This window comes from Chionomys nivalis, chromosome 3 (assembly GCF_950005125.1).
Source record: "Chionomys nivalis chromosome 3, mChiNiv1.1, whole genome shotgun sequence".
Classification (NCBI taxonomy): domain Eukaryota; kingdom Metazoa; phylum Chordata; class Mammalia; order Rodentia; family Cricetidae; genus Chionomys; species Chionomys nivalis.
In genome coordinates this window covers 109,106,631-109,124,499 of record NC_080088.1, presented here as the reverse complement: position 1 = coordinate 109,124,499, position 17,869 = coordinate 109,106,631, and the positions used below count along the sequence as shown (strand labels likewise).

The following is a 17,869-nucleotide window of genomic DNA, read 5'->3' as shown; positions in this document are numbered from 1 at the left end:
GGCCTTCCATCTCATCGCAAAAAATGAGGATTGCAATTGTGCTGCGTGTGCCTGGCTTATGTGGGTGCTGGAGGTTTGAACTCAGGTCCTCATGCTTGTGCAGCAAGTACTTTAGCCACTGAGCCTTCTCCTCAGCCTTAATGGAAATTATTTTGAAAATGTTGGTAAGAGCCGGGCGGTGGTGGCGCACGCCTTTAATCCCAGCACTTGGGAGGCAGAGGCAGGCGGATCTCTGTGAGTTCGAGACCAGCCTGGTCTACAAAGCTAGTTCCAGGACAGGCTCCAAAGCCAGAGAGAAACCCTGTCTCGAAAAAACCAAAAAAAAAAAAAAAAAAAAAAAATGTTGGTAAGAGGGAGCAAAGAGGCTCTGTATGCAGTGGAGGCAGGGCAGCAGACGGACTGGCTGTGGCAGGAGCCAGTGGCCTGCAATCTGTAGGAGCGTCACTCACTCACCTTCCTGAAGACGTGGTGTGGGCTCCCGCGTAGTCACAGGTGAGCCACGTGGCAGGTGGCTGGTGAAGGGCGCCCCATGGTCTTCGTAGGTCAGTGGGCTTTGTCGTGGCTTGCCTAACTCAGGCACGACTGGGGCCCCACGTGTGATGGAGCCTCCTGCACTGCTGCTGGTCCCCGACCGGCTCTTTAGACTCTCTTCGTAGCAGGCACGCTCCAGTGCCCGGGCGTCGGCCATCATGTCTAGCGGGTGCAGGGCAGGAAAGGGCCGGCCGGGACTGCCGATGATGGAGCGCACATCGTGTTTCTTGGTGCCAGTGGTGGGTGGCCCGGAGTCGTACTTGAGCGGTGTGCCCTAGGAAGAGGGTGCAGGTCTGTACTGGCTGCCCGGCTGCTGCCCTTCCTGTACTTCTTTCTGCACAGGACAGGGTGGTGTCTTGGAGCCTGGCTGCAGCCCCAGAGCCAGCCACTGATCCAGCCAGAGGGAGGCCAACTGCGGGTGAACACAACCTTCCTCACCCCATGGACCTCCACCATCCTGTAACGCCACAGAAGTGTAAGCCAGGCGCACCTGTGACCCCAGGCTGCAGCTCCAGTACATTCACTATTGGGGCTCAGAGGGCACCATGGAGAAAGGAACTGTGTGCCGGACATCATTGAGACGATCCTGTGGCCCTCACCAGGCTGGAGATACTGGGCACAGTTAGGCCCCAGATCTCAATTTCTACTCAGTGTTTTTGATACTGTTGAACTTTAAAATTTTGGGGAAGGGGGGCTGGAGAGATGGTTCAGTGGTTAAGAGCATTGCTTGCTCTTCCAAAGGTCCTGAGTTCAATTCCCAGCAACCACATGGCGGCTCACAACCATCTGTAATGAGGTCTGGCGCCCTCTTCTGGCCTTCAGACATACACACAGACAGAATATTGTATACATAATAAATAAATATTTAAAAAAAAAATTGGGGGGAAGGGTATTAAGCCTGAGTATTGCTTTGTCTAGGGTAGCCTCGAACTTAAAATCCTCCTGGCTCAGCCTCCCAAGTGTTGGAATTCAGGAGGGCCCAGTATTTTGGTTAATGTCCTAAAAGAGGGTGGCACCTTGATGTTCAAAAGAATTCTCTAGAACCATTCTAGTCTGTTGCTGGGTGTCCTTGGCATCAGGTGACAGTCCCTCCCTAGACGCCTTTGCCCAGCTGCTTTGCCTTTTTCTTTCCCATCAAGCCATGGCCATGGGTGGGACAGTGGCTCTAGGGGTGGGACCAGTTCCCCAGGGAGCCTCTTGGTGCATAATGTGCAGGTGGAGATGGTGAGAGTTAGGGGTTCATGACTTGGGTTTCACAAATTCCATCAGCCACCCAGAGCAAGCTGCCAATCTCTCTGGGCCTTAATTTATGCACCAATGCCACAGGGTCAGTATGAGCACATCCTCAGGCTCCTCCTATGTGCTCCTAATACCTGGGTGATGGAACCCTCCTTGAGAGGCCGTGGGGCCAGGGGCAGTTCAGGTGTGCGGCGCAGCTCCTCTCGCGGGATCTCATGGATAGAGCGGCCCGCCTCCTTCACAGTCGCTACCACACCCTCGTGAGCTGGCTTCAGCTTCAGGGGACCCAGAGGGTCCAGGGGCCGGGTCTTGTAGGTCTCGGTCAGGTCCCGCGGTGGGGGTGGGGGTGGGGGTGTGCCCTCTCGCTTCAAGAGCTTGGCCTCCCGACGTAAGTAGTCCTCCTGGGCCTCCACATATGACCGCGGGATTCCTGCAGGCAGACAGCATTGACTCTCCATGGCCTTGCCTGGCTCAGTCTGGGGGCTCCCCATGCCTGGATCTAGACTGCCTGAGTTCAAACCCTCTTTTTCTGTGTGACCTTGGGTATACATACTGACTTCTCTGAGCCTGTTTCTTCATATGAAGTGAGGGCACTAACTGAAACCACACCGTGAGGCTCATCACAGAGACATGAGCTGAAGAGCCATTCAGTCTGAGCCTCTCCACATGCATGGGGGAGGGGCGTTCCCTGTTCCCAAACTCCTAGCCTCTATCACCCTGAGGACAGAATTGCACCAAGGGGCAGGGGTAGGGGTGGGGGTGTACCTTGTGTGATGGAGCCTCGGATGTGATGCTGCTCCTTGAGATGGGGGCTGTGCTGCTCGGGGATGGCACGGCCCATGAGTCCTGGGGAGGGCAGGGATGGTGTTACCAAAGGTGTCCAGAGGGCTGGGGGTCACCAACCAGTCTCCTCCCTCATGACATAAGACCCAGCAGGTAAGCGTCCCTTTCCCTGGCCCTGTACTACTCTAGGCGGAGTCTCAGTTTCTCTGTCAACACTGGGCCAACATCGAGAGACTCCCTCCAGGAATGTCGAGATGTCACCTCCCTTTCCACTCCAGCCTGGGTGTCTGGGAAGCTCCCAGGACAGCACCTGGCCCTGGTGAGCCACTACCAGTGAGCTACTACAGCAGGCCACTTACCCTCGATGCTGGCTGAGGTGATGGCCCTGCCCACACGGCCCTCCATCATATCATACGTGCGCTTAGGGGCAGCAGTTTCATGGGGGGGACCCGAGCTGCTCCTGCCGTCCTCCTTGGAGCACTGTGACACGGACATACCACCTGGGACCAGAAAGAACATAAAGTGTGGGGTGGCTGTAGGGTGCTGGCACCATAGGCATGGGGTTTGGCCTGCAAACAGGTAGAGCAAGGAGGAGGCCCTGCCATCCCACTGCTGGGAGGCAGGCTGGCTGAGCCTATGAGACCCTCGAACCAGCTCAATTGAAAACTGAGAGCAGGGCGGTGCGGCCCCCTGTTGTGTTGGTGGGTGTGCATCTGTGCCCATGGGTGTATCCTCACATTAACAAAAACACATCAACACAGTTTGTGTACACAAGGAAGCCCCCATAAGCTTCTGTGTAGCTGCGTGTGCACAGATGTGTGTGAACCCCTGGCTCAAGGACCACGTGAAGCCATTTTACACTAGCATGCCCAGCAGTGTGTGGCTTTGCTTTAGTAACTTGGACATTCTGAGCCACGGGAGGTCACAAGGAGAGGGCTGGCAGCTGGGGCAGGAGAGAAAAGAGAAGAAGCACTCTGAACTGCTTCAGACCCACTGGGTCCTGAAAGGACAGAGGGCATCCAAATCTCCACACAGACAGGCTAGGTCACAATCTGAGGCTGTGGAGGCTCCTAAGCTGTGACTCAGGGCTTGGGCTAGGACCTCTTGTCAGACAGCTCTATCATCACCAGGGGCTGTCAGCAGGACATGCAGCTGGCACTGCAGTCCTTGTCCCAAGACTGTGCTCCACAGGCAGGTACCAAAGCCACACGGGCCCACTTGTACCTCCAGGACTAAGAGGCTGTGGGGCTCAAGAATAGAGAAGCTGGCAGGTCCCAGGCCTGCAGTTGGTAGTACAGGGGATGGGTACCTAGCCATTGGGAGATGCTTCCTCAGGCACAGGTTCAACTCTCGGGCTGTACTGGTCTCTTTGTATGGCTAGAGAGCAGTGTGTCACAGCTCTGCCACAGGTTTTCTCTGTCATGGCTCTTAAAACTGCTCCCAGCTTTCCCAGCCTACATCAGGGGAAGCCACCAAGGCCAGCCCTGACCTGGGTGGTATACCTGCAGGACAGGAAGTCACTCCCTAACTGCTTCCCGGTGTTACCTTAGCTCTACCTGTGTCTAAAGATACCTCTACAAGCCCCACAGTTCCTCGATAACCAGGGCTGCCTTGGCCCTCCAGGGCCAGTACTATCTCCTCATATGGAAGTATATCTATCTCCTCAACCTGTGAAGCCTACCTAGAGTAGCATAGCGCCAGCTCCAAAGGCACCCGCCTGCCTTCCACCCTGCCTGCCAGGACCTCTGCCTCTCAACTAAGTGTGGACATGCCACAACTGGCTGTCTGGGGATGCATCTGGTGTCCCATCTTCATGCCTCCTAACCAACACTGGGTTTCCAGCATAGCCCTTGCAGGGGCATCCTGAGCTGGCACACAGGTACTGTCTGATGTGTTCTTGTTCCCAGTCTCTTTGGTATGTCTGTCTTGAAAACAGAGAGCCTGGAAATGGAAAGAAAGGGGGACAGGCACAGCCACCCCACCTAACTACCACTGCCTCATGGCTATCTGTGGTCTGTACTGACCTTCATAGGACAGAACGTGGCCCTTCTTGCCCTCATAAATGACATGGCCTTTGGGCAGGGTGTCCTCTCGTGCCCGGTCAAGGCGACTCGGGCTGTCCTCCCCGACGATCCTGCTGATGGTTCCCTTGTAAAGGACATCAGCTGGCGTGCCCTACAGGGAGAAGAGAGGTGAGTACCCAGATCTGTGGGTGACTCTCACCACCCACCACCCACTCCGCCACCCTGCGAAGCATGCGGCAGAACACTGAGACCAGAACCTCACTCAGCACTGATGCTGGCGTCCCTGGTCACTGGCTTCCTAGTGCCAGCGCCGTTGCTGTTGTGAACACCCTCCCACAGACGCTATCAATAGTATTACACTGCTTCATAGAGACAAGGTCTCTCTTTCTATAGTTCAGGTTAGCCTGGAATGCACCATCCTCCTGCCTCAGCTTTCTGAGAGCTGGGACGACAGGTCTGAGCCACCACATCAGGCTAGATGCTATTACTCTATCTACTTCAGATATGGAAACCAAGGTATGGAGCAGTTAGGATCACTCAGGAACCTTTTCCCAGCCTAGAACTGCCAGCTGCTATTGACTCAATACTCCTGCACCCTCTGTCTACCCTAGATGCCACCTGGTGTCCCTGAGGACAAGTTTGACCAACTAAAAAACACTGATTCAGAGCAGGTAAGCTCCCCACCAGAAGTGTCAAACCAACAAAATTCACTCTCGTGGGGTAGGATCCACCTTAGGTGACTTCTGTGAACATGAACGGGGTCACTGGTGTAGCTCTGGAGCCAGACCTGTTAACAGGTCACTTCGCTTTTCTGAGAACTCGTTGATATCCACGTAACGAGGACTCTGGTTTGATTCTCAGAGACCCCAACAGAGTGCCCCCAAATCGTGAGCTCTCTCCTGCTAAGTAGTCCCCATGGGGTAGGAGCAGGATGGGCTGATTCTAGGAGCCTTTACCCGGAGCCTGGTTTTCTAAAGCATCTGATGGGTGCTTGCCAAGCCAGGTGTATGTTAAGAAAAAACCCAGACAGGCTCTGGAGAAAAGGGAGGCTCTGCTGTCTGGGGGCTCCAAGCATGGCGGGACTGGCCTCTGAGGACAGAAATACAGACAGACCATGGTTCTGTTCTGCAGAGTCAACTGGACAAAATCCAAAGAACTTGGGGAGCCACCATGACCCACTCAGCCTGCTCCAAGACCTGAGCACAATCCTGGGAGCTGAGCAGGACATGGGACAGCATGACCTTGGGCTCCAGGGTAGCCAGACAACAGCAGGGTGCAGAGTCTCTACCTGCCCCCCATGTGGGTCGTATCAACACCTTTGCACTGACTCTGTCCCAAACAGACAGGCGCCAGAGCACACATCTCACTCCCTTTAATCAGTGGAAAGGGTCTCCAGCCTTCGAGAGCCAGCACCCTCTGACCTGGCCTGGAAGTTCTGCATGCTGACCTTGTGACCTTGCTGACCTATGACCTCCTTGGAATAACTCTCCTGGTGATAATATTTTTGTCAGAGGGAAAACTGAGTCAGGGAGGGTCACTGGTGCCAGAGCATATGGCTGAAGTTTTGCCCCCCAGCTTCTGCTCTTTGCCTTCAAAAGCCCATGATTTCCGAACAGACTCTAGGGGAAGCCTGGGGCATCAAAGTCTGTCCTGGTATTGAGTTGAAAGGACACTATGGTGGGCAGCCTTGAGGCTGGAAGCCCTCTGAGGGGGTGTGCTTGACCACGCCCAGTGGTACTACGTCTGGTACCTCCCACCACGTGATATGCCAGGAGTCAGCTGCTGACCCTACTTCATGTGCTTCTTCTGGCCATGCTAGCTGACATCACTGGACTCTTCCTGGCCCTGGGGACTTTCTGAGTCCAGGCACTTCACTGATTTGTGACTCCTGACACTCTGGTCACCCTGCCTGTATCCCTATCTGTGGTTGGTTTCTACCGCACCTAACTGCCTGAGACGTGATATTTGTTCTGTTTATCTCCCTAGACCTGTCCCCCCACCCCCCGCACAGCGGCCATTCAGTCCAGCATCTCTCATCTGCTCAGAGATCATCCCATCCCATCCCAATCCGTTCTCCCTGCCTGCACCACCCTGCCCCCAGCACCTACGTGGGTGATAGAACCACGGTAGCTGGGGCCGTCTGCGGCCCGGGTACTGGGGAGGCCCTTGGTGATGCTCCCACTGGTGGTGGAGCCCAGTGCTGTCCCTGGAAAATGAAAGACACAGCTCTTAGGGTCCCAAGTCTGAAAGTCACCCAACTATCCCCTTCAGTGTCTCAAGGGTGAGGAGACAGCCATGAGGTGGGCTTTTGGGCTCTCTAGGAGCTGAAGATGGTTGGCTGGGTCTTACCTCTCAGCACAGAGGTCTCCTGAGCAGTGGGGACTCCCAGACTCTCAGGTGGCCCAGTCTGACCCCGTGGGGACAGCTGTTCCTGCTTCACTCCACTGAATGGGGCTGGGGGCGGGGAGACAGTACACAGAAGTCTCAGGCTGCCCCTTCCACCAGATTCCCCAGGCCAAGACTGCCCACCCCTCAGCAGAGGTCACAGGAGCCAAAGGGTCATGGGCACTCACCCAGCTTCTTAGGGTCCACAGCAAGAGGCAGCCCCATGGTGAGAGGGCCCATGGGGGCCTTGGCATGCTCTGAGTGGGGCACTCGAAGCTGCACAGACATTCCCTGCCAGGGCAAGGGAACAGGTCACAGCCAGACTCAGACTCAGGGAGAGACCTGCCTAGGACCTGAGGATATACATGTCAGGGACATGGCTCTGGCCCTCTCAGGTACAGGGCTGCGGACAGACCAACACCGTGATGCTCACATAAAGGACACAATGTGAATGCTTTGCATGTGTGTGCGGCGAGGGCAGGCAGGCCGCAAAGGCGATCAAAGCTTACCACACGACACTCTACAGCCTGCTGCAGCTACAGCTCTCCACTTAACAGGGTGAACTGAGACCCAGAGATGCTGAGTCACTTGCCTGAGGCCAAACAGTGGAATGCACAGCCTTAGATCTAGACAGCCCCATCGGCTGGCCTAAGCAGCAGGCCCGAGTGCCAGTCACCACCCAGCACCATGGCTTGAAAGCTCCCAATGATAAGGAGGCCCGGCCCAAGAGGCACTCACCTGGGAGATGGCACCTAGCTGCCTCTCAAGTACGCCGGGATGCTTGGCAGAGGAGATGAGGGGTGGGGGGTTAGAGATGGGGGGACGTGGTAGGACGGGCCGGACACTATCGTGGAGGTTCAGAGGCAGTGGGTGACCTGCAAGGAAACATTAAGTTTACACCTCCACATGCTTCTGGTTCAGTGACCCGAGCCCTCCACTGGAACCCTAAAGTCCTAGACTGTCCCTCCACACCCGCACCACCCCCACCTCCCATTCCACATCCAGGCCTCTAAGCCAGCACTGCATTTCCACTCCTTCCCTAGGATTCGCCTCCTTACAGGGGTCAAAGGGGCTTTTCCAAAACCAGCAGACCAGACCATCCCCTCCCTACGCCATGAGCCTACGATGGCTCCCCACAGCCTCTAGGAGAGTCACCTACAGCACGGATTTCAGGGGCATATTACTGGGAGTCCCTAGGCTGGCTGGATGGTGACTCTGCTGTGACAGCTTGATCTGGTGCCAAGTGCCTCTACTCTTTCTGGCCTTTTGCAGATGTTATTCTTCTTGCCGGGCATGCCTGTTCTACTCTCCGATCTCCCTTGGTACACTCATCCTTCAGGGTCAGCTCTACCTGGGCTCGCCCCTGCTGATGCTGATCTTTGTGGCCGGGTTCCTTTTCATGGTAGTGAGGCTCTCCAACTGTTCTCAGGGCATGTCAACCAAGGCCACCCCCACCCTCCCACCAATGCCCTCAGGCTCAGTCACTGGTGGAAAGTATCTCCCATGCTAGGCCTCCCCGTTGCCAGCTCAAGCACCTCCCATGGCTCCCTATGGTCATCACAGATAGTATGGTAGCTTTCCCAAGTCTCAGGGGGTCCCCGGCTTCCCAGTACTGAGCAGGCCAAATCTTCAACCTGCTCTCATCTGACTAGGACCCTTCACTATGCAGTCCTGTGCCAATGCTAAGAGCTGGTTGCCACTGACTGCAGAGACACAATTAGCGGTGTCACTACTCACCGGGAGGCGTGTAGGAGAAGGCAGAGGGGTCTGGGATGTGCGGGGAAGTCTTGATCACCTCCCGTGGAGGGATGGGGAAGGGCAGGCCCGATGTCCAGCGTGGGGGCTCAGTAGATAGCTTTGGCCCTTCAGTGGGGAAGGCAGGAAAGAAGGAGGGTTTCTCTGCTGAGAGAGGGAGGAGGTAGGCAGTCAGGGAATGCTCTGCCATCCTTGTGCCTTGCGGCCCCACTGGCCAGCTATGACAGGACTCCAAGCCACAGGGGCACAGTAGGGCAGGTGTGCTGCCATGCATGTCCCCATGACACTTGCTTGGTATGGGACTGGCTCACTGCATGGGCCACAGGGCTCTGGGATTGATAATCCATCTGTGCCAGGCAAGAGGGCTTGTCAGACCCCTCAGGCAGGGTGGCACTCACTACTTCGGCCATCTCCATCCACAGAGTTATCACCCACAGCAGAGCTGAAGAGGCACACCAGAGGCCCGGTGAAAGAGGGCTAATCTTTGCTTTAGGGCTCCCAGCAAATGCCACCAGCTGGGTGCACAGGACCAAGGTGGTGGGTCAGGCTTGCTCATCAGGGACGGCAATGGAGGTGGCTGCCGCAGCCGCTCCAGCTGACCACTGGTCCGCATCCCAGCCATCTACTATATGCTAGTCACTGGGCTGCGCCCCAGCCAGGCACTGATAACCTGTATGGGTGCATACAGGGGACAGTGAGCAACCAGACCGAGACCAGTGACCGAAGAGACCTCTCCAGTCAACTGAAACTCGCGTGACGACAAACAGCAGCGAAAGGTAGCATTCTACAGGATGACACAGTCAGTTTGTCCCATCACCCTCCTGAGGCCCTAGCTGCTGAGTGCCGGGGAGAGCTGGGAACGCAGGCAGCTGGCGGCAGCCCAAGACCTGTGCCTGTCACGGACGTAGCCTGTGACTCTTGGGTCCTGGATGCTCAGAGTCAGGTCAGCACTCACCGAGGCTCCACAAGCTCTCATGTTAGCTACAATCTGTTCTAAACTGCAAGCCCTAGTTGGATACATTCTGGGAATCACAACCCACTCAGAAACTGTGGCGGACCTACCCCCACATAATCCTAGATTATACTGAAGGTAAGATGTGGCAAAAGCAGAAGTCCCAGTGTTGCGGCCCAAATCTCCCCTTAGGGAAGGTTGAACTCCCCTTGAACTCAAGCCCTGGGAGGTGATGGCTACAGAAGAATTGGCAGGGGATTCACATCCTCTACCATCAGGAAGTTCAAACACTTGGTGTCCTGGCTCCCTATGCACCTTGGCTGCCCTGTCTAGCTTGGCTCTGAAGAGCTAGGGGACAGAGATGAAATCTCAGGCTGGAGGGAAATGGGGTCAGACCCAGTCAATGCAGGCAGCTGGCTAAGAGCCAGGATGGACAACCTGTTCCTCCAGCAGGGCCTAGGGATCCCGAGGGACCTTCCTGGCCTGGAGGTTCCCTGCTGGAGCCAGGACAGAGAAAGCTGGCTTCCTGAATGTTGGGTTCATATGTCCCCTGGGGAGCAGAGCTATGGCCAGACACGGAGAGACAGAGCCTGCCGCCAGGTGCAATGTTCCCCAGGGAGGCGCCTAGGAAACAAGGCAGCCTTGGCCCCATGGATGGGCCCAGAACCAGCCTCAGGGACCATGGGCTGCTGGCTGTTTTCCCAGGGTCTGGGGTCCCAACTCAGCAGGACCTGACTGGCCCTGGGTGGCTTCAGCCCTACTCTGCCACAGCTGCCTGGCCTGAGTCAGACCAGTGTGTCTCCCCTCCCCCTACTGCCACTCCAGGTTGACATTTTGAGTCTGGCTGGCTTCTCACAACACACTGTGTTCTACACCACTTAGCCCCTTAAAACCCACCGGTCACTGTAGTGTGTTCCGGCCCCAGCTCCAAACAGACAGATACCTCTGTCCTCATACCCCATGGGTCATCATTACATCCCGCTGGCTTGGCCTCAGGAACAAACGCAAGCCTCCCCTTCCTCCCACGTCCAAGGCCACCTGTCACGTCCAGGCTGCCCCAGAGCTGTTGGGAGGAGTGCTTTAGCCTGCCTCCCACCCCTGCCCTACTCCCTTCCGCGCTTTCTCAACAAGAAAGCAGGCACCGATTTTTTTCCCCCAAAAAAACCCTAATCAGATGCTGCCGAACCCCCCCACCCAAGCACAGTTGCTCAAAGCCATTCTCAACCGTAGCCACACAGTCTAGACCCCATTTCTCTCTGACTCTTCTGCCAGCCACAACCTCCTTCAGCAATTCTAAGGCCCTGAAGGATCTTTTCCCGTCATCCCCTACCCCCGCCTTGCCTTGCCAGATCCTTGCTGGACAGCCCAGACTGTCCTGCCCATGGCCTGCCCCACTTGTTTCTCATGCCTGCCACCGCCAGCTTAGGCAGTGACTTTACCTCCCTCTGACAACGCTAGTACAACGTCTAAGCGCCACGGAGCCCTGGTGGATACCACCACTCCTTGTATGAAAGGCTCTATAGTTATGTGCTGAAGATGAAGGGGTGTGGACAGTGGGCAAGCCATGTGTTAGCCAGGGAGTCTAGCCAGTCCAGCTCAGGTCAGCCCTGCTTGCTCTTGTTCCAGGACAGAGATCCCCACGGTTCCCTCAGGGAGCCCAAAGATCACATGCAAACTGATTCACACCAAGGAGAAGCTGGCTACAAATATGTTCACATGTGCATATGTACATGCGTGCACACACACACATATCAGGAGCCACCAGCACTAGACTGACTCTGGTTTCTCAAGAGCCCCCAGCCCAAGCTGTTTCTGGAGCTTGTGGCTAAGCCCTGTGATGTGCTACCTTATCTATGTGCCTCCGCAGCCTGGCCCGCACAGTCACGGGAGCTGAGTAGAGAGAGGGCTGTCCTCACTCTCGCCGACCATGTTCAACACTCACCCTCTTTCTCGGGAGGAGGTACCGGGCTCCGGCTCTTGCCACGTGGACTTCCTCCCGACTGCTGAGACACGTCACCCTCTGGCTGTAGGTGTTGCGTGGGTGGAGGCACAGGGGGAGCTGGCTTTGGGGGTACTGTGTCCTCCCGAGGGGGTTCATGGACCTTGGTGACCTGCTGGGGGTATAGGGCAGGCATGAACATCCTAGCCCCATGTCAGAGGCTGACAGGTTAGGGAGTGGCCATGTACGGCCAGCACGAAAGCCGGGTACAGAAAGGCAGCCACATCCTTAAAGTCTCCATGTGGAGGCAGAAAGAGTCTTAACATCAGATATAGGGGTCACCACCACCAAAGAAGGGCCTGTTTCATCTGCCCAGAGCCCACTCTACCTGACACACCTTACATCATTGGGAATCTGGAGTAAGAAACGGCCATGTGGGCTTTTTTTTGGGGGGGGGGGCTAGCAGTGAGACCCGGCACACATGTCCAACATCAAAATGCCTAACAGACAGGCCAGCTTGGATCTCCATGAACTCCTGCCTTCAACAGAAAGGCCAAGCCTAAAATCTCAAAAGGGAAATGGCCGAAGAGACTACAGTCAGCCAAGTGCCTTTGGAAAATGGCACGTTTCCAAAGGCCGCAAAGACAGACCTGACAGAGCCAGGGCATTAGTTGGCTGAGGTGTTGTTGGGGTCTGGGGGCTTGCTGGCAACAGCTGCCTGCCTGGGATGTGGGAGAACCTCTCTGGAGGGCGACTGATCAGATTAGCCTTCCCGATCGATCCCATCTCTTCCCAGCCTCCCTACCCTACCAAGAGTCCTGTGTCTAGAGTCCCATCTCTGGGAGCCCCTGGCCTGGGAAGAGCTCCCACCCACACTACTGAGCACACAGAAGTCAAGGTCAAAGTGGGCTACCTGGATGCAGGGTTCACTCACAATGGGGGGGATGGCGGCCGCTCGCTGCTTCAGCTGCTTCAGGTCCAGCGGCTTCTGGGGCGAGGTACTGGACCGGGGATCGCCGGCTGGGGTAAGGAGGCTGGGCCTTGGTGACAGCAGCCTGGGGAGGGACAAGCGTCAGGTCAGGCTGGAGCATCAGCCACAGGCTCTCAGAGGGCCTTCCTGGGAAAAGGGGCTGTCCTGCCTCCATGGCTTCTCCTTTGAGTTCTAGAAGGTGGGGCCCGCCAGCGAGGCCCTTAGCCGAGGTCCGGGTGCCCCGTCAGCATACACTGCTGGGCAGCAACACTCCTCTGGCCCCCACACACCACTGTTCCAACGTGGCCTTGGGGCAAAGAGACAGCTGAAAAGTCCTAACGGGCGCCTAGGCCACAGGGGCCCTCAGGGAGTGGCCAGAAGGACACAGACTCAACCGGATCAGGGTGGAGGGACACTGAGAGATTCCCTGGAGATTATTCTCGTCCCAAACCCAGAGCAGGCTGGGCCCTGTGAAGGGGCTGAGGACGCCACTAATTGGAGCCTGTGTCTGCTGGGCCCAAGTATGGCTCTGGGCTCAGTCCTGTCCAGTGATGGGGGCTGAGCTATGGGCTACAGCCCTAGAATTGGGACAGAGGACAAATCTGGGGTGGGTCCTTGAAAGCACTACGGTCTGTGTGCCCCTGGGTACTGTGGCTAGCCTGACTCCAGCCACATGAAGACACACAGCAAGAACTTCAGCCTTTGGGGTGAGAACTGCTGACAGCTGGGGCATGGTTAGAGCCGCAGGGGGCAAAGCAGAGGAGAGCATGCTGTCGTCCACAGATGGAGGGGCACAGGCTCTGCTGTGACAGGACACGCATGTGACAGGCCCTGCGGGTAGCAGCCTACTGCCCGCATCTGCCACACGCTCAGCCAAGCGGGGAGAGCAGACAGGATGACGCCTGCTGAAGCTGCCTGAGGCAAACGGGGGACAGGAAGAACAGGTCACCCTGAGTCCTCCAGCCCTCCTGTCCCACCTGTCCACACCCATGGCAGGGGCTCCTCTGCTGCTGTCTTCACCAGACACTTGGTCCCTGTCACATCTGGCTCCACCCTGATATTTACCAGCATATCCTGATATCCCATCATTCACTTGTCCCTAGCCATGCCCCTACCCCCCACTTGGTATTTCGAAACAGGGTTTCTCTGTTTAACAGCCCTGGCTGTCCTGGAATTTCTTTGTAGACCAGGCTGTCCTTGAACTCAGACATCTGCCAGCCTCTGCCACCTGAGTACCGGGATTAAAAGTGTGTGCCACCACCACCCAGTTGTGCCTAGCCATTTTAATGGCCAGCTTTGGTAAACTTAAACTAAAATAAAATACTGCACCGGCTTAGGAAGATGAATGGCCAACTCCTCTAAAGGTCATGCCCAGACTGAGTATGGTGGCAAGACACCTATCATCCCAGCACTGGGGAGTCTGGGCAGAAGATTCTACAAGCTCAAGGCCAACCTGGGCTACGTAGTGTGACCCACTTACAAAACACAAAAAACAAAATCAAGGCTACACCCACTGAATCCACACTGAGCTAAACCATACTCAAGAGGAATGAAGACACGCACCCCAGAGCAACCCACTCATGAGTGTACCTGACAAACTGCTTAAGCCACACAGATATGCACAGACTGGAGCCATCTAAATCACGGAGCCCTGACCCTCATCCCCCAACAGAAGAACCCCCAAAACACAGGGCAAGAGAGGCCAGACACAGTGGCCACATCCTGTTCCCTTCAGAGGACACTGGACCAGAGCATCAGTGGACACCACAGCTGGGAAGGGGGTCGGCTGTCCTCTCGGGCGATGGCCTGGTCCGTAGTGACACTGAGACACTGAAAACACCAGTGTTGCAGGACTGTGTGCTCTACGTGGCATGCTGTTGAGCACGCTGTCACAGCTTTCTGGGGCTACAAAGAGGAAGGTGGGCTATGATGGAGGGGACCACCACGACGCGGCCCTTGTTTCCCAGGAGTGGTAAAATCTGGGGAGCACCGTGCCCCCTCCATCTGTGTACAAGTAGAAAACAGTTCCAAGTTCCAGTGCTGGCTGAAACCTGGACCTCAGTGTGTGTGTAAATCCATCTCTGCAGAGGCGCAAGCTGTGATGCTAGTATGTGCCTGGGAGCCAAGGCTTTCTCTACCGGAACCACGTGCCTCAGTTTCCCCATTCTCTCCAGGAAGGCATAAAGCTAGAACACTATCCCAGAGCTGGAGAGATAGCTCAGAGAAGCAGGGTTTGGGCCCCAGCACCCAGCTCCTAACAGGCCTCAATTCAGCACCAGAAGATTCCATGCCCTCTTCTGGTCACTGTCCTCTGTGGTGCCTGCATGAATGTGGTACACATATGCTCAGGCCGGTGTACAGACACACATAAATACACAGGCAGGAGAAATGGCTCGGTGGTGCACTGCTCTTGACTGAAGTTTGATTCCCAGAACCCATGTCAGGGGGCTTACAACTGCCTGTAACTCTGGCTCCAGGGATCAGATGACCTCTGGCCTTCTCATGCATATACTACAAATGGGCACATAACTGAAAGTAATAAATCTTTAAAAAAAAAAAAAAAAAAAAAGAGCTCTGACAATTTCTGTCCCTGAGACAAAAACTCCAGGGCTCTGTGAAACCACTGAACATTGGCTCAGATGGCACAGGGCCTTTGTGCTGGCTCTCCTGTGCTCAGATGGCTTCCCCTCCACACTTCACTAAGACCAATGACCACCTGCAAGCGCTTCCTCCTTCAGAAGACTCTCACACACCATCCTTTCTTCTCACCTCACCAGCCTCACCAGCACCGAGCACTCGGTAACTAGGGCCCTGCTAGTCCTGTGTCCGGTACCTTCAGGAGCCGCCCAGTACACGCTGCACTAAACACCACAGGCCTGGCCCCTGGGTCCAGGGTCGGACAACAAAGCAACTCTCGGGATACAACTGTGCCTACTGCAGGTGGGGAAAGCGAGCTGGGCGGGGGCGGAGTGCTTTCCAAGGCCAAACCCTGCTGGAAAGCACCAGGCTCCTCCTCTGGAGGTGAGGGGACTGCAATCCAATCCTCCTGGCAAACTCCAGGCCAAGCTCTCCCAGAGGAGCCCGAGTCAGGCCGGACGGGCTCACCCGGAGTTTACAGACAGCAGCCCAGGCTGGTGGGCCACTGATGCTTTCATTTCTCCTGCCATCCCTGACCCCCCATGGCGTGGCTGGTGAAGGACCGGTGGTAAGCTTCTAGCCAGGAAGTCTAGCTGCTCCCTGAGAGCACAGGTGAGCCCCAGGGCAGCGGACTGTAGGTCCCACAGGGCCTGACTAGCCAGGTGTCCTGAGTTCCAGCCCGGAAGTTAAACAGCAAGCAAGAAAGCCACCAAGCACCAGAAAGGGAGGAAAGGCCACTACTGGCTGGTGCTACCGGAGACGGGACTGGAACTGAGGGAGCACCAGCCTAACCAGGGCCTAGACAAGTCTGAGGAGGAGGCTAGTATTCAGGGTGGCGCCCCCAGGCCCAGCTCTGTAGCCTATGAGCCTACCATCCAGACACTGGAGGAGGATGCTGGTGCCACCTGTGGCTTTGTGGCACTCTCACCTCAGTAGAGACCCTGGTGGTACCGAAGCTGACACAGGGCCATGTGTCCCCCCCTGTGCCTGACAGGACACTGGGCACTCAGAAACCCGCCGGTCAGCTTCTGCTGACCATCTGTTGCCCATCTGCTGTATGTGGGCCCTACCAGTGGAGTCCTCGGGGAACACGTAAGGCCCACAAAGCATCCACTTCAGATCTACCAGTCCCAAGGGGAAAGGAGAGCCAGGGGAAGCAGGAAAGGCCCTGTGTGGGCCGGTCTGAAGGTCATGGTCTCCTCCTTTGCTTTGCCGGAATTTTTCAGAGACTTAAGAGAAGAGAAAACAGACTTTGCTGTTTGCAGTCAAAATAAACAGAGCACACTGCCTCATCACAAAACATCTCCTGCAGCTGCCCAGAGGCGGGTGGGGCTATCCAAATGTGATCAGGGAAGGGTTCCAGGCCTGCCCTTGAGTGCCCAGATGGTCCCACCTAAAACACGGTGCCCCTGGGGCAGGGAGGATCCAATCAGAATGCTCCCCAAAGACCTGTTATCACTTCATGGTCAGGGGCCTCCAGTGTCTGGACCCTTGATGGGATCATGTTAATCACTGCCCCTACCACTGGCATCTTCTCTGCCATCACTGGAGGACCTGGTTCGCATGATCCTGCATGCACCTGGCTGGCTCCTACCCCGGGCCTTTGCATCAACTGTTCCCGCCACAGAAGGGAAGAACTGGGTCCCTCCCTATGTCCCAGACCTAACCCAGGGCCCTGTGCATGAGACCTTGTTGGGCAGCTATGCTGATGTCATCAGAGAGAGACTGGCATCCTTGAAGGAAGTAGGAATTTGGACAGAGGCGGCTGGGATCAGAGTGATGTGTCTATAAGCCAAGGACTCCAGGGAACCATCAGCAGTGAAAGATGCTGGATGGGTAATTCTCAAGACACCTGGACGTGGACCTTCTGCCTCCATTACTGATTCTTCCAGCCACCAGGTCCGGTTCACAGCTGGTGGACACCAACACCACCACTAACACATTCTCCCCCTGAGCCTTCCATGGCCACCTCACTGCTAGATCTCAGCTCCAGCGTACCCCAAACAGGTCTTCCTTCCAGTGCTCCCTTCTAAAATGAATTCCCTGGTGTTGGTCTGAATAAGAATGGTTTCCATAGACTCGTATTCAAAGCTTGACTGCTTAATTCTCAAGGAGTGTTCCTACTGGAAAGGATTAGAAGGAGGTGTGGCCTTGTTAGAGGAAGTGTGTCACTGGGGGTGGGCTTTAAGGTTCCAAAAGCTGAGCCAGGTTCAGGCTTAGTATCAAGTCTGTGTGTGTGTGTGTGTGTGTGTGTGTGTGTGTGTGTGTGTCTGTCTGTCTGCCTATGGAGAAGGATGAAGCGCTCAACTACTTCTCCAGCACCATGCCTGCCATGCTCACTGTCATGATCCCCACCTTGATGGACAATATGGACCATACCCCTAAAACTGTAATCAAGCCCCCAATTAAATATGTTCTGTTCTGAGAGTTGCCTTGGTCATGCTGCCTCTTCGTAGCTATATGATAGTGACTAAGACACCTCTACTTCTGGTCTCAGTCTCATGTTGGCCCCCACAAACCAGCCACAGACTTCAAGGCAGGCAGGGCCACCTGTGTTGTCTTGGCAGATGGGGGTGCTCCCTGCGTTGTCTTGGCAGATGGGGGTGCTCCCTGTGTTGGCAGAACATACAAGGACCAAAGCTCACAGCGAGGAC

The 17,869-nt window shown here is 55.9% G+C and overlaps 1 protein-coding gene across 10 annotated transcripts in view; it reads right to left on the bottom strand.

The window, feature by feature from the left end:
- The window catches only part of Ncor2 (nuclear receptor corepressor 2), a 157,721-nt gene that overhangs the window by 13,961 nt on the left and 125,891 nt on the right, over nucleotides 1-17,869 (bottom strand). For 5 of the 10 annotated variants that reach the window (XM_057765917.1, XM_057765920.1, XM_057765918.1 and 2 more), the window contains 12 exons: nucleotides 12,543-12,663; nucleotides 11,612-11,783; nucleotides 8,700-8,864; nucleotides 7,701-7,837; nucleotides 7,151-7,253; nucleotides 6,927-7,031; nucleotides 6,686-6,783; nucleotides 4,578-4,728; nucleotides 2,913-3,053; nucleotides 2,536-2,616; nucleotides 1,905-2,200; nucleotides 454-805 (listed from right to left, as the gene is read on the bottom strand). In XM_057765917.1, the coding sequence (XP_057621900.1) occupies nucleotides 454-805; nucleotides 1,905-2,200; nucleotides 2,536-2,616; nucleotides 2,913-3,053; nucleotides 4,578-4,728; nucleotides 6,686-6,783; nucleotides 6,927-7,031; nucleotides 7,151-7,253; nucleotides 7,701-7,837; nucleotides 8,700-8,864; nucleotides 11,612-11,783; nucleotides 12,543-12,663 (1,922 nt within the window). The remainder of the gene's footprint in view (nucleotides 1-453; nucleotides 806-1,904; nucleotides 2,201-2,535; nucleotides 2,617-2,912; nucleotides 3,054-4,577; nucleotides 4,729-6,685; nucleotides 6,784-6,926; nucleotides 7,032-7,150; nucleotides 7,254-7,700; nucleotides 7,838-8,699; nucleotides 8,865-11,611; nucleotides 11,784-12,542; nucleotides 12,664-17,869) is intronic. The other 5 variants (XM_057765914.1, XM_057765911.1, XM_057765919.1 and 2 more) reach the window with 2 other exon arrangements.